A 16,541-nucleotide genomic window follows, 5' to 3' on the forward strand; every position below is an offset into this window, starting at 1 on the left:
GGTATCGGCTGCTTCGTGAATTGTACCACAACAGAACAGATGGTGTATCCGCCGCTTCTTGCAATGTACGGCGCCAAAACATATGTTGTATCGGCCGCTTTAGCAATGCACAAGGCAGCAAATTTGCTCCATCGGTCGCTTCGTACAATGTACAAGGCAGCACAGATGATATATCGGCCGCTCCGTTTAATTTGCAAGGCCAGAACAGATGTTATATCGACCGCTTCGTGCAATTAACAAGGCTAAAACAGTTGTTATTGTGGCTGCTTCGTGCAATGTACAAGGCCAAAACAGATTTTGCATCGGCCGCTTTGTGCAATGTACAAGGCTAGAACAGTTGTTGTTTCGGCTTCTTTGTTAAATGTACAAGGCCAGAACAGATGTTGTATCGACCGCTTCGTGCGATTAACCACGACAGAACAGATTTATTATCGGCCACTTCATACAATATTCAAGGCCAGAACAAATGATCTATCGGCGGCTACGTGCAATTGACCACGTCAGAACATATATATTTTATCGACCGCTTGTGCATAGCGCTACGACAAAACATATTTTGTGTCTGTCGCTTGTAACAATGTACCACGAAAACATGCTGTCCGTTAAGTATATACAGAAGTATCTCACACAGATGAAACACAATTTATCAAGGATACTACATTTATAATTATGTATGCCAGACGATTATTTCGTTTAAAGAAGACTCACCAGTGACGCTCGAATCAAAACAGTCAATGGAATTGTCCTAATGAAATGTAAAGTTGAAGAGCATTAAAACCCGAAATTCTTTATAAGGTTCATATAATTAGAGTTTACGTTTTAATTGGACAGATAATAAATAATCATTGATGGTATTTTTATGTCATGTGTATATAATGCAGAATGCACTTGTAAACATTATATTCGTAAAGTAGCTTATACATGTTTCTGCATTTATATATGGAATGCTAATTAATGTATCAATACGTACCTATTGGTTATATCCATCGTGTTCATAGCTATCGAATATTAAAATTGAAAACCAGTCCTATAGCCACAAAGACAGTCGTCCAAGTTTTGTTGAAATCTGTCAAGTAAAAAAAGAGTTTAGCGTATATTAAAGATACAAATGTAACTCCATATGATAGAGGACTTAATATTGTATGTTTACTTCGAGATTTTTCACCTTCCTTTTGATTTTCATTCATTTATTTATTGTATAAGTTATTATGGCTACTCCAAATCTAAACTAGTCCGTTAGATAGAGGTTAATTGAAAAAGTAAAGTTTGGGTTTTTCAAAGCAAAGCAACCAGTCTAGGCAATATTTGAATTGCAGTTACCATTCTTTGTCAATTATAATTGTATGTAGCACATATATATTCTAACGCCATGAACTTTTTACTTAATATGTATTTTTTCATCGTATTTTATTCATCAAACATGCCTCACTGCAACTATGAGATGAAGAGTAGCAATAAAAGCGCCGTTCCTGTTCTTTTTGTGTGTTTTTGTTGTTGTTGTACATGTTCTGATTTTGTATCATGGATGAATACCCCTTATCCTTTGTTTCTATTATGCAAATACATGTTTTCATCAGATTGTAGCTTTTGAAATTTTGAGAATATACTATTAATGCATAGTTTGACGGATGCATGGAGAGGATTCTATCTATGTAATGTATACATAAAGTCTGGCATGTAGCGTAAGACAACGAAAGATAGCTATCAACACGTGACAATAGTGTTTTGATTAGTCTAATATAACCTTAACCCTTAAAACGTACCTATAGAATAAGCTTTACTTTTGCAAGAGCTGCCACACGCACATAATGGTGTACTGCTGGGCAAGGTATCCATTGTGCCTGTTAAGAAACATAGTAAAGTGATTTAAGGATATTCGCTTTTTGTCAGATATTCGGAATCCTCTGGTTTTATTCATGTAGTACCATGAAAATATGTACCCGCTTACCCATAATTTTCATTTCATAATTTTACAACGTATTTTTTTATTTTTATAATTCAATAATTCTATAAATTCTTGTTATTTTTCATATTTTTTTTAAAGAAAAAGGGTGCAAATGTTTATTGTATGAAAAGTCTAGAGAGAATTATTTTCCGCCAAATTTTCAATGTCTTATATCTCTAAAACAAGCATACAGGCCCTTTATTTTTTTCTAATTTTTTAGTTCTTTTATTTATAAAATATTAATTTATAACAGTCGTTTTAAAAGCTTGTTATTTTGAAACAGCGTAGCAAACAACCTTATTTGACAAAAAAGATGCACCATCCCCGCAATGCTGCACAAACAAGTATTTTGAAGAAAATGACTATTTATGTTTAATATGCTGTTATATTCTCTTGTACACATCCATATATATGTAATACTTTACAACAACATTAATAATCAGCAATGAAACGTTGAGCAAGGGGTCGAACTCTACATATACGATCTCATCGTAATTCCTTCAGAGGGGTGCCAACCTCCCCCCTTGTTTTTACTATACATGTACTTGCTTTTGAATAGGGACATATGATTGGAGCCCTCCTTTTTATCCTGGGTTAGAACCCCCTGTTTCCAAACAAAGTGTGTGTGATACCTATACGGGGAGGAGTATAACAAATCAAGAAAAATGATTAAACACGAGGATTCCACACAAAGTTCGAGGTAAATTTTTGATATCGGGAAAGAAAAATAGTAGTCAGGAACATAGGGTTTTGCTTGCATTTGATGCAATCTTTACCCAAAAACCTGTTAAGCATCTATGATATTATTTTCATTAGGCTATATAACATACCTGGTTTTCTTAATGTACGAATTTTCGGTGTCTGTGCGGTCTGACAGAAAGTGCTACATATTGGAGCATCATCAGCTGGACTGTCACTTGCCACGAACGCGAGCGTTCTTTCGTCCGGGTCTACGACATCATAAATATCTGTTCAAAGAAAAAAGTTACATATGCTAAATTGAAAGAGAGCTTAATTCCCGAAAATTTAATATAATATTCTGCCGAGCGCAGTGATGCAAAAGTGTTTAGAAGATTTTGTATACTACAAACTTCTATATAGCAAAATTATATATTTTTTTATCTTTGGGACGACCAAAAGGAGAGGGTTTTGTACGCCCTCTTCGCCCCCTGGATCCAGCACTTGTAATTACGTGTATTTTGATTTATATATACATTTGTAAGCATATATTTTTTTATATATGCTTGAAGATTTATAAAGTAAAATCACAAAAATACTGAACTCCGAGGAAAGTTCAAAACAAAAGATCCTAATCAAAGCAAAATCAAAATCTTAAAAACATTAAACGACTGTCATATTCCTGACTCGGTACACGCATTTTCCTATGTAGAAAATGGTGGATTGAACCTGGTTTTATAGCTAGCTAATTATCTCACTTGTATGACAGTCGCATTAAATTCCATTAAATTGACAACGATGCGTGAAAACATATTTTTCGTCATCATTCGAAGGAATTTACATATCTAGAATTATATATTTAACTTCAATTTAAAGACGAGTCCGTTTTGAAATTAGATACATTAATCAAAACACACATTTGTTTCCATGTTTAATTTCTTTTAGATTCTAAATAATTTTACCGCTAGTCGACACATTTTTTTAATTCGGGCGTGCATGTGTGTATGTACATGTTTTGTGAGTGAGTATGTCTGCCCCTAATAATACTTGTTGTCGAATGTCGATGATTGTGTATACTACAATATGCAATATCAAATGACTGTATAATAACCAACGATAAATCTTACGGGGCGATGGATCATATTATGATACAGTACACTGCAAAATATAACATATAACCAGTCTAAAAGGGTACATCACCAAACATAACAATAAAATGAACAAATGTTAGATATTTCGGATAACTGATATCCTTCATCAGTATGATCACAATGTAAAATAAATCATGTCAATCTATTTTAATTAAAAAACTATCACAATCTTGAAATTTAAAATTTCAAAACACGACGAAAGACTGAAAAGATATGCCAAAATAAAAATTGAAATTTGCGATATGAACTGGCACAACTCTAAAATTCTAAAGGTGACGACAGTTACGACGTTACAACAACTGCCTGGAAAAACAGTTCCAAAAAACAGTCCTGACCGATCTCAATTGGTATAATATTTCGAATTTAACAACGGTAGAGCAATTGGAAATAAAGTTACATACCTGACAAAAGGTAAAAGTAATATAAATCTGGGGTCACTTTTGTAAATTTCATACATAGATACAGCCTGTAGTTTGTGGAAGGTCCATCGGAAAAGGTTGAGTCACTTCTGAAATATATATCTAGGAAGTTCGCTACTGAGTTTCAAAATAAATAGCTTTTCATAAAACTAGTATATACATGTATTGATAGTGGATTAATTAAGGAATCAAAAAAGCAAAAAATATATAGGGGTCAATGTGCTATTTTTCGAGATATTAGCCATTGAAATTTGGGAAAATGTTTTGTCTTGATTTTTCATAGATTTATCATTGACAAGTTTAAGTTCTCAAAAACTACCAAAAAATAAGAAGGATTTTATAAAACTTTTACAGATGGCTTATAATTATACAAGTAAAAGATTTATAAAAAGAAAAATGGGGTTAAATGGGCAAAAATTTTAAGGCATTCAAATGGATAAAACAAGAGGATTCCGAAAATCTGACAAAAATCCCAAAACATGACAAGCGAACATCTTAAGCATACCAAATTGAAAAGAGTCTGCCCCACCATTGTTTTACTCGTATTAGTCTTTTTTGTCAGCTATTGTTCCTAGACACAGATAACAACGAGAAAACCTTGTATAAATGACCTAGATCAAAGAGTCTGAGCTATGTTTGGTGTTAAGTTGAGTAAAATGTCATGTATTCAGAAATTAATTTAAAATTCAACTTACATCTTCACTGGTGGTAAGCGGATGGTCGTAACAAAAAAGTAACGACCATCTGAATATGGGAGACAACTCTAGGGATAAGTTTTTCTTTTCCGATTTTCGTGCAGTAAAAGGTTCATTTGAGTCAAACCGCTTGTGTCATATACCCATATCGTGAGTGCGTTGTTTTTTAAACCAAATTTGACGCATGAAATCATTCCAATTTTCGTAAAATAGTCATTAAAAAATTCGAGCATGATGGTCGTAACTTTAACTTGTGATGGTCGTAATGTCAACTATAGTATTTTGGATGATGGTCGTAACCGACAAAATATGGTCGTAACTTTGTAAGATGACCGTAACTCAAGTATTTAGACGAACTTTTATCAAATTATTTTATAAGTACTGTGCACATGAATAACCATGCTAGTAAACTCAGTTGTTATATAAAGTTTACTACAAAAAATATTATTTCATTTGTTACTCTGACAATGGTATGCAGAAATTAAGTTAAAGAATTATCAAACATACATTTTTGATATGTTCCAAACGACCATCATTTAGGAGAAACATTGAAAACTAATCAACTCGCATTAAGCCAAATAGAATATTAGGGTTGAGTATTAATATATTTTTTACTGTACGTTAAGGCATAAAATTGTTGAATATTTGCTTTCAGATTTTTTTTTATTTACGACTTTTTATTACCTGCAATCATGTCGGCAGATGAAATTATTGAACGTACAATTTTGAACAATCTTCTTTAATTTTTAATCCGCTATTGCAGTTTTTATAAACCATTGGCTTTCAAATATTCGGCTTTTGGTGAATCATGATTAATGAAAATCCACAAATGCCTGGTGTTTTTAACGTGTTGTCTTTATTTTTTATCGATTGCATGACGATCTTGCGGTATATCATTGATATTTGTTCTAAGTATTGGTTTAGAATTAAAAAAAACTTAATCCATGGTGTCGCAATGAACATTGTGTTAACCTAGAAAGTATGAATAAGGTTGGTATATATTTTACAATGCTACACGCGTTGAATTTAAGAGTAAGATCAAATATTAGTAGTTTATAGACAGGCTTGTAGCCAGGAAAATATAACAAGGTAGAACTAAATGTACTGCGGCAAATATTACATACATATGCAGGTAAATATTTTACAATGCTACACGCTTTGAATTTAAGAATAAGATCAAATATTAGTAGTTTATAGCCAGCCTTGTAGCTAGGATAATATTACAAGGTAGAACTAAATGTACTGCGGCAACTATCACATACATATGCAGGTTGAAAATAATGTTTATGTTATATGTTTATATTGTATGAATGTACTCAGATGTAAAAGACCAGCACGCTCAGTTGAAGCATAAAGTTCTATCTTTTAAATATTATCCTGGCTACAAGCTATGTATGAATACTGTTTGCTGAAATTCAAATTCAAATTACTATATTATCATCAGCATATAGTAAACAATGTAAATTGCTAACCCCTTTGATATTCTTTAGAAAGAAGATTAAAGATTCATACTGTGAAGGATTTTTTTTACTCGTATAGTAATTTTGACTCTAAATATGGCTCCTCTAGTAGTGGAAAGATGATCCCAAATTGTCAAGCCTGTGCTAGTATCTGATCATAGACTTTACAATGTCAAAATACAGAGTGAATCTACCGAGTTAAGAAAGATTGGCAAAATGTGTTGCTCTTTTGGATACACCAAGTAAATGTTTACAAAATTTCATGCGTAGTCTTTCTGAAAGAATCTTAGGATAAGCCTGATCTACATTTGTAGTCATAGATTTTTTGTTTGTTTTTTGAAAGGGTTGAAATATCCCCAAATGTTAGTACTATATAAGAGAATAGGTTTTATTGTATGCTCAAAAACATGAAGACTGTTTTTTAAACTTGGATTCAGTGACAGAATGTTCTTGCGTAGCTTATAGTAGGCTTTTAACGCCTTATTATAAAATTCTCTCTGAGCGAAGGAAAAAAATCCAGATGCACTAAAAGTTATTCCTTAATATTTACAATGTTGAGCACAATCAATAAGTCTGTTATTAAAATAAAAATCATGTTTGATATGTCTGCCTGTCTTGTTAAATACAAGCACCTTGGTTTTAATGGGATTCATTTTCAAACACCGATCTTAATCCATCAAGTTTACTTTGAAGTCCTTTTGCTGAAGTTGAAAAAATGGCAATATCATCAGCATATATATAGTAAAGAATAAACTGGTCGTGAATAAACAACAGCTTGGTCAGGGGAACTTTTAATACAATCAGGAAGTTCATTTATACAAACTTTAAACAAATTTGGAGTCAAATTGTCTCCTTGTTTTACTCCAACTTTAGTTCTAAAGAGATCTCTTACCATACTCTTTAACTATATTCAATAGCTTAAGTTTATCCCTGGGAGAATGACAGTATCAAAAGCCTTCTGGAAATCAACAAAGCAGGCAAACACTCTACCTTCTTTTGTATTACAATACTTATTAATAATAGTTTTTAAAATGAACATATGGTCAGATGGTCGTGTTTTTTTTTTTTGTGGTAAACCCAATTTGGCTATCACCAATGATATGATATTTATCTAAGAATTTACAAAGATGTGTATCTTATTAAAAAAGCTTCCCCAATGAATCAGTAATTGTAATTCCTCGATGGTTATTAAGATCGGATGCATCATTCCCTTTGTGAATTTGGAATAAAAAACCTGTGGTCCAGGGTTCATGGTATTTTCCATAAGAAACACAAAGATGTATAGCATGGTACCAATAGGCGTATTCAGAACTTTCTAAAACCACGGGTAATAATTATACCTGAACTTCGAAATTGCACCTTATAATCAGCTTGACTATATACCAAATGACAATACGACTTCTCGAAATCCAGGCTAAGAATAAGATGTATGTTCTTTAATTCGATTACGGACCTGCGAATTCGCGGATATGGTCTTGTCTCGATAACGACCCCCATACCATTATTTTGATTCCTTACTTATGCTATCTCGACTTAAAGTATCAATTTTAAATTGTAGATTTTTCTTTTGAATTCCACCTATTAAGTACATACTAGTTTTTAAAAAAGTTTATCTTTTCAATACATGCAAAATATAATAAAAATAAATCAGGATACTGTTATTTCATGTGATGTCAAATTTGTTAAAAGCGCCTTTTCTTAATTCGTAACTAAGAATGATCATAATCAGAGCTGTGTTTTAAAATGAATTCTCCACTTTTGAGAAATTTATATTGTTATAAAACTTAACCGCTTACAATTAGTTGCCTCTTGGTCGATTTTATACATTATATTTTAAGTAACAGTGACTGGTCATTTCATTTTGTATTGGTTTTTTTTTTCTCGATTCATTCCAATTTTCTTTCCTTTCGCACTTTACAGGTATCCCTCTCTTCATCCCTTTTAGTTTTTATCATTTAGTGAAATCAACTTCACAAATATATCATATAATATATTCATATAACAAAAGACACATTTAAAACTCTTGACTTGTCTTATTCGGTCCTATTTAATAAAGAGTTACGACCATCACAATTTTATGTTACGACCATCCTGAACATTTTTGTTTTTTTAGTTACGACCATCATGCTCGAATTATTGAATGGTCATTTTACGAAAATTGGAATGTTTTTATGTATCAAATTTTGTTTCAATATCAACGCACTGACGAGATTAGTATGTATGAGACAAGCGATTTGACTGAAACATTTTTTTTTAATGCACGAAAATCGGAAAAGAAAAATTTATTACTAGAGTTGTCTCCCATCTTCTTAAAGTTACGACCATCCGCTTACCACCAGTGATCTTAACAATCATAATAGCACTGCATAAATGACAATGACTTTAATAAGCAAAGATGGGGTTGAAAAAGTGCCACACCCTTACATAATAAACATATTCATAAAAATGACAAATAAAAGTGAGTTGAAAAAATAACTCTTCAATATACATATTTACAAGTATATAAACACTACAATGAATTTTGTCATTAATTGATGTTTAAAGATAATAATGTCCATTATGATAACGCTAAAAAGGGAGGGTAGTAGGAGGGAGTTCAGTTAAAACTCAAAAACGATCTTTTCTCTCTATCAAAAAGGCGAATGACCGCATGTCCGAGCACATGTAGAAATATGATGTTAATTACCATCTAAAGAACTGACCAATCAGACAATATGATTAGATGATCATGCATTGATCATGCAGTCCTTGACCTCATGTTGATATACTTGAACAAAGAAATGTCTCTTACATCAATATTATCGGAAATTCCAGTGAAGTAGTCTTTTATTTACAATAAATGTTATTTTTAAATCGGCACGTGTAAAAAGAAAACATACAGAATTTATCGTTGTTTATAATTAAAGAAATTCTTTGCATGAGTAAAGTCTTAGCATGCCGAGAAAAAATTTCCCATGGCATTTTATTACATATTATACTTGAGATATATAAAGTACAGGTACACATCAGTTTTTCCTGTTTACAAGCTTTAAAATTAATAGCTTTGTAACCTCAAGCTTACATAAAACATCAAGTAAAAATTGAAATTGCTTAAAACAAACAACGATATATGTTCATGGCTCAAACATGTTGTATGCATTGAAATGCAAGTTTAATTTCCTACAACTGTCAAATACAAGGGAGCCTTTGTTTGTTTTTTTTTCACTCTTTTTCGCGCGGATGTGACGTATTATCATTTGGAATTACACCTTTAAATATACAGAAATTTCATTCACAAATGCATATAAAAGTCAATCTGTATAATATATAGTACGATGTTTACATGTTAAGCTAATAAATTCACTAAACAAAAAAAATTCTTCGTGATTTTTCTTAAAATTTAAGAAATGTAGAAATGCATGTAACGAATGAGGAAAATCAGTAACAAATTAGGAAGTTACAGTAGTGTGTTATGAGACTGCCCTCCGTAATCTCTCCCACAATTTTAATTACGGAGATTACGGAGCCCGTAATCCCCTCTAATCTTCTTAAGCCAGCTTATAATCCCCTCTAATCTTCTTAAGCCAGCTTATGGTACGATTTAAAGCAGCTTATGATGCAACTTTAAGCAGCTTATTATGCAATCAATCGGATAAAGATAATCCTTATCTTTTAATCTAGATTAGTGCTCCTCAATGTTTTTGTTCCTTTAAGCACATCATTGTGCAATCAATCGGATTAAGATTATCCTTATCTTTTAATCTAGATTAGTGCTCCTCAATGTTTTGTTCCTTTTTTTTATCCCGATAAGAGTTAACAATTGCTAATTATAATCTATTTGTTTTCGGATTAGAGATGTTGCAGCGTACGTTAAAATGTTTGAAAACTGTGGAAAGTGGGGCGGAGATGCGGGGAATGAAATAACTAGATCGGACTTCAACAATGGATATGCTTTATTCTGTTTCGATTTACAACCTCACTTTTCAGATGCCAACTATCTGTCACTGGTAAAGCAAGGAAAAGTCAGACTTGAATGTCATTTTGCAACACCCTTACCAGAAACTGTCTCTTTACTCATTTTAGCCGAAAACTCTGGCTATTTTGAAATAACGGAAAATCGTCAGATCAAAGTAGAACACTAAAATTATACCTAATACTGTTTGTTGTATTTTCTTGTTATATTATAACACACCATATGAATAAATAATGAGTCAATGTTGATTTCTTGATTTTTTTTTTTTTTATTTGATTTTTCTACTCAATACATGAGAATAGTCAGTGATATATAAATACAAATAAACAATCACACAAAACAAAACACTATGCAATGGAAAAAAAAGAAAAAGACATACACTTCAGTATTTACATCATACATCATAACAAATACAAACAATCTAAAAAATAAAATAACGTATTTACAAATGGAAAATAATTAAATATTAGTGTTGTTTTTGTGTCCATAGGCTCGTGTGGTAATTCCATCGTCCAGGATCCATCGTTTGTCATCGAAAGGAACTAGACTCTTCTTAATCATGGTTTGTGCAAATATTTTATGGTTATCGCTTCGTATTGTATTCATGCGCGTGCGATATACATTTTTCTCTAACAAGCAGTGTTTATACATTTCATGTTTTAGTGAACGAGAGGCAGATTTCGTGATACCTTTTGCCGTATGTTTCTCTACCCCTTCGAATGCATACGAGTACATTTTAGCTCGTAAACCTACGAATTCACTTATAGGTACACCTTTCGTTTCGTCTTTAAATTTCCCTAATACTTTTTTGTTATGATTGCTGTGTAACATATGGGCTTCATCATACTCGCTGGTGTCAAACATGTCTTGATATTCCATCATATCGTCATACATGTCTTCGGTTTGAATGTGGTACAGGAAACTATCTGTGTCAGTGAAACAGAGTCGTATTTTTTCACCATATAACGTCTTCATATGTTTGTAATGAAAGTCATACATCAAGTGCTTGGACAGGTCGAGAATGCTGAAGCCTACGTAGACTGGTTGATTCATTAAAATATCTGTGCGCAGGTTTTCAGCTGCTACTAGATCCTCGTTAAAAACCGTACACGATTTGAAAGATGGTCTCGCCGTATATTTCAGGAACTTTTTTTCTGTGTGACAGAGCTTAACGTTGACGTGTTTACGGATGTTCATTAACGACCTACCAAATATGCTGTTGTTTAATAACTTGTAGTACATTTTCTCGAACTCGTTTGTGGCTTGTTTCCTTTTGTTGGTGTTGAAATCGATGTAAGTTTTCAACCAGGGGCTCTGTCTAAATTTTAAAACTCTGTGCACTTTCTTTAGTCGCATTCCCAATTCCAAATACAATTGTAGGTTGCGGTAATGAATCACATATTTTTCCTTGTCGTGTAAATTCGGTACCAACTTTTCACACGAACCCAACGTCTTCTTTCCAAATAATTCCTCAAGCATCTTACGAGAGTAGGGTGAAAGGTCCTCAGTGCGAATGGTCTGTCGTTCAGGGGCCAACGGGAAATCAGAGTGTTCATCGTGTAAGGCAGGGGGGTACTCTAAATCAACTTCTAATATGTAACCCTCATTGGAATTAGGTGTCAATGATCCAATGTTGTTCTTGAGCTTTTCTATGTCTTCTCCTTCATTCACCCAACTGAAAAATCCGTAGGGAAGGTGTTGACTCATTGCCCATCCATAAAGGTTATTGGCATCGAAATATCCCAGGTACGATGTTTCTTTACTCGGATCATAATCATCGATGAGGTAGGGATTGTTGGCTTTTGCATATCGATGGAATATACTGGACACTCCCCCTCGCAACCCCTTCTCAATGAACAACAACATATCGATGTCTGTAATGAGGTCCAAAACAACACCAGTCTTCTTTAGCATGGCGGACCAACTTAATCCGGGGGTCGTATAATAATAACATGGATCAAGTTGGTAGTCGCGAAGAGAGATGTCTCTAAATCTTTCGAAAATGTCAGAGAGGAGCGCAACGTCCATTCGAAGGTATATGTCAGAATATTCACCTAACGTCTTTACATTCATCTTCTCCCATACTTTGTTGGCAAAGTGAAAGTCCTCTTCGCTGATGTGTTCCTCTGACAATCGACTATAAAAATTCTCTTTGCTGGGCAAGCTTCTCTCCTCCAATTTACTCTCCTCGTCGACGTAGTCATATGGGAAAACACCCTTCCGCAACAACATGGAAAAATGCTCTGGGTTTGGGAAAGATTTTCTTAAGAAAACGAAATGTTTCTCTCCTTCTTGTGCCAGATTTTTCGTCAACGATGCTAACGACTCGTTCAAAAACTGAAGCGAGTCTATAAATCGTAGGTGTCCCAATGTAAACGATAGATACTTTTCCTTGTTGTATGGAATGACGTTTATAACGTGCTCTTTGTACTTTCCAATCTTTGTCATGATTAGATTGGCATCAAAACCTTTTAGGTTATGTATGACTACCGGAATGAAATTTGGTACTTTCATTTTTAAATTACAATCATCATGATCATTGCACGCTATTCCAATCACTTCCCCCGTTAAATGAGAATGGTGTATAACCTTCCTGTTTTTAGTGCTGAAAGGTTTTCGACATGTGAAGCATATGCTTGCGAGATTGTACTCCATTTGCACGAATTCATTGACTATCATTGGTTCATTGTGAGATAGGATACCCATAATCTCTCTTTCCTCTTCCAATAAGGCATCAATGAAAGTTTCAATCACATCAGGTCCACGATAAATGACAGGTGGTTTCTCATACCGCTTGTCGATGGAAACTCTCTGATATCCGAAACTGTAAGCCTCCATTTGTTGGTATCTATTGGTGTTGGAAACCTCCGGATTCTGCTCACAGGTATCTACTTTTCTAGTCAAACATTCAAAGTCAGCGTAAATGACAAACGGGTGTCTTTTCGTCTTCTTATATTCATTAAATTCTAACACCTCCCCCTCTTTCGGAAGTGAGATTTTTTGGAAATCTACCTGCTTACACTCCTCTTGATGTTTCATCAAAAGTCTGTTTTCTATAAATCCTTGGAGACAATGATAACAGAAAAAAGTTTCACCATGGTGTTTTTTAACTCTAGATAGAAACCTGTTGAAATTAGTTATCAACACATAATGTGATTGATTATCGTCTTTCCTCATATACAACAGATTTATGTGATGACACTTAGTCTTTTTGGTTATGAACAATGGATAAATTTCATCATTCTTCTCTTCATAACCGAACACATTAATTGAAATGGTTGCGTTCTGTCGCTCAAACTTTGCAATCTGTGATATTGGTGTCGGAAATTGTATCCCTGTCACATCAATCCTATCGATGTATGTTTGATAGTGGTGCACTTGTTCTGGTTGCATCTCTCCCTCGTTTGGTGGGTGAAGACTGGCTAACACGCTCCACATGAAACAGCGATCATCTTCATTCATCACATTCAACAGACAGTTCGCCCAATTCAACGATTTTGGTAAATGAATATAACTACCTGCATACAAAGGTTTGTATTTTATGATGGTTACTTGTAGTTGAAGTACTTCTTCCATTTGATATCCGCTTCCGTTTTTTAGAAACTCTTCCATGCTAGTGAAAATTTTCTGTAAGCTCTCATTTAAGGTGTGTTCTAATGTGTCTTCTTCTTCATTCCCACTCTCCATTACAGTTTTTGCATTGCTTCGAAAGAATGGTACCTGCTCTTCGTATGTCCCATCCACACCATATTTAATCATTCTCACTTGAACATTGAGAAAAAATTTTATGTTACCCTCTTTTCGTCGATCCTGTAGAAGCGACATGATTTTTTCCCGCTTTTCTCTCATGAAATGAATAAGATCATAACGTTCATCTTGTGTGGAAGGTTGTAGTTCAACCACTTCCACGCTGTCATTTAGCGCCTTCCTGCTTCGTGTAGCGCCTCCCTTGATGTTTATGATAGCTTCCTCACCGTCATTTCGTGTCGCAACGCTGCTTGGTCCTGCTAATGGGTCTCCATTCACCGTGAAATTGTCGACTCCTTTTCGTTCCGCATCGCTGCTGGGTCCTGCTAATGGGTGTGCATTCATCGTAAAATTGTCACCTCCTACATTTTTCTTCTTTTTTTTCGATGGTGTTTCTGTAGACTTATTGCTCTCGCTGTTGCAAGTTTTATGATTTTTCAAATGTTTTTTCGACTTCGTGTGTTTGATCCAAGCGTCCTTTCTGTTTGTTACATAGCTACATGGGGTACACTTGTACTGATGTGTGTCTTTTCGTTCCACATCGCTGCTGGGTCCTGCTAATGGGTGTGCATTCATCGTAAAATTGTCACCTCCTACATTTTTCTTCTTTTTTTTCGATGGTGTTTCTGTAGACTTATTGCTCTCGCTGTTGCAAGTTTCATGATTTTTCAAATGTCTTTTCGACTTCGTGTGTCTGATCCAAGTGTCCTTTCTGTTTGTTACATAGCTACATGGGGTACACTTGTACTGATGTGTGTGTTCTGCTTTGTGGCGAAGTAGGTTACGTTTTTGCAAATATCTTTTACCACATATTGTACATCTGAATTCTTCACTATTCCTTTTTTCTTCAGCTGAGTGAAGAACCTTGACAAAGTCTTCTATAGAAAGTTGTTGTAATGTGTTTAATACATCACTTGATAAAGCTTGTGCCAATTGATCAACTAAATTTCCATTTGCACCTTCCATTACTAGATTGATATCTCGAGCTTGATTATAAGTATGTCTGTTAGTTATGTTTGAAAACTAACCCAAAACAGGTGTAGTTTATACTTTTACTTGCTTTATATATAAAAAAAAAACACAAAAAAAAAAACATAATCACTTATCTGAGAAGATAATTCCCCCTTTTTTTTATATGAAACAACACGCATAGGGTATTTAAATTCTAATCCTGTGCTATTATTGATTTTTTTTGGGGGGGTATTTAAAATTGATCTTTATTGATTGTATTTAATCCTCGAATATAAAAATCCTTATTGATTTGAGTTGCTAAGATATATTTTTCTAATCTAGTTTAACCCCCCTTTTTTTTCTTTATAAAGGAGTGCTTAAGCAACAAGGAAAGTATAGTGAAATGTTTATTCATACATAACATTATATTTTTCATACATCAGAGTTATATACTATTTTTATAAACAATGGTTCCTCCTATGTTTAACATTTGCAATTCTATCTTCCAGAGAGAAGTGCATGGTCGTTTCCGTCATTTAAACCCAATAAGATCAAATTTGATACGAAACGAAGTTGTTCCAAAGCGACGAGAGCATCATTCAAATTGGCCAGTAGGAACATGGAGAACGGGTAACATAACAATATGTGTGTTGTTTTTCTATGAAGACCATGAAGAATTTATGGAAGATTTGTTTTTCTGCAGTCATGATTTTAACGCAGTATTAGCGGAATACTTAGACATCTACACACCACTTGAAAATGAAGAATAGATGATAAAAATTTACACAATTGTGTAAGGTCCTTTTAAGGACCACCCAAATAATTAAAAAAGAATCTATAGTTTGTTGTTGTTTTCTTTTTTTTCTTTTTTTATTTAAATTGATTGAGTGTTACTAAATGTAATATTTGTCACTGTACGTTTATGTTACGTAAGGTATGAAGCTGCATACTAGTTAATCATTTACAAATGAATATGTATGTAATATTTGTCGCTGTACGTTTAACAATCATTGTTAGTTTGTCCTTTTTTACCCTCGATGTTGTCAGTTTATTTTATTTTTTTCATTTTATGAATTTGAGTGCCATTCTGGTATCTTTCGTTCCTTTTTAAGACTTTTTTTCTCATATATTCCATTTTAATACAAATAATGAATGAGATAGAGATGATATATAACGTTTTCGTGTTCGAGGAGCGAAAATGGAGAATGTATATATATCTTTGTAAGTTAAAAAAACAAACATTGTTTAAATTATATCATTTTTGTGTGGAAAAGAAGGAGATTGAACAGTGGAAGAAGGAACTTCTTTCTAATGTGTTCTTAACCTATCATTAATTGAAAGAGAAAAGATTTTTGATTTTTTTTTTGTTTTTTGTTTTTTTTTTGTTTTTTTTTTTTTGAAAAGGTATTTAAAGCCATGAGTGATAAGCGACGTGGTTCCTTTATTACACTTAACAACATGGAAGAGACAAGAAGTAATACGGAGAACACACAAACGACTTGGCGTTTCATGGGAGAAAATATACCCAAAGCAGAAATCGTGT

The 16,541-nt window shown here is 33.5% G+C and overlaps 2 protein-coding genes across 2 annotated transcripts in view; one reads left to right on the plus strand and one right to left on the minus strand.

The window, feature by feature from the left end:
* Positions 1-16,541, plus strand: part of LOC139528569 (uncharacterized) — a 234,754-nt gene that overhangs the window by 112,938 nt on the left and 105,275 nt on the right. The window lies entirely within an intron of this gene.
* The window catches only part of LOC139528378 (uncharacterized), a 31,093-nt gene that overhangs the window by 2,047 nt on the left and 12,505 nt on the right, over positions 1-16,541 (minus strand). Inside the window, exons 3-6 of the mRNA XM_071324344.1 lie at positions 4,176-4,282; positions 2,776-2,913; positions 1,764-1,841; positions 971-1,066 (exon numbers count right to left, since the gene is read on the minus strand). Of these exons, the coding sequence (XP_071180445.1) occupies positions 999-1,066; positions 1,764-1,841; positions 2,776-2,913; positions 4,176-4,282 (391 nt within the window). The 3' untranslated portion in view covers positions 971-998. The remainder of the gene's footprint in view (positions 1-970; positions 1,067-1,763; positions 1,842-2,775; positions 2,914-4,175; positions 4,283-16,541) is intronic.

Source organism: Mytilus edulis, chromosome 1, assembly GCF_963676685.1.
Source record: "Mytilus edulis chromosome 1, xbMytEdul2.2, whole genome shotgun sequence".
In the NCBI taxonomy this organism is placed as follows: domain Eukaryota; kingdom Metazoa; phylum Mollusca; class Bivalvia; order Mytilida; family Mytilidae; genus Mytilus; species Mytilus edulis.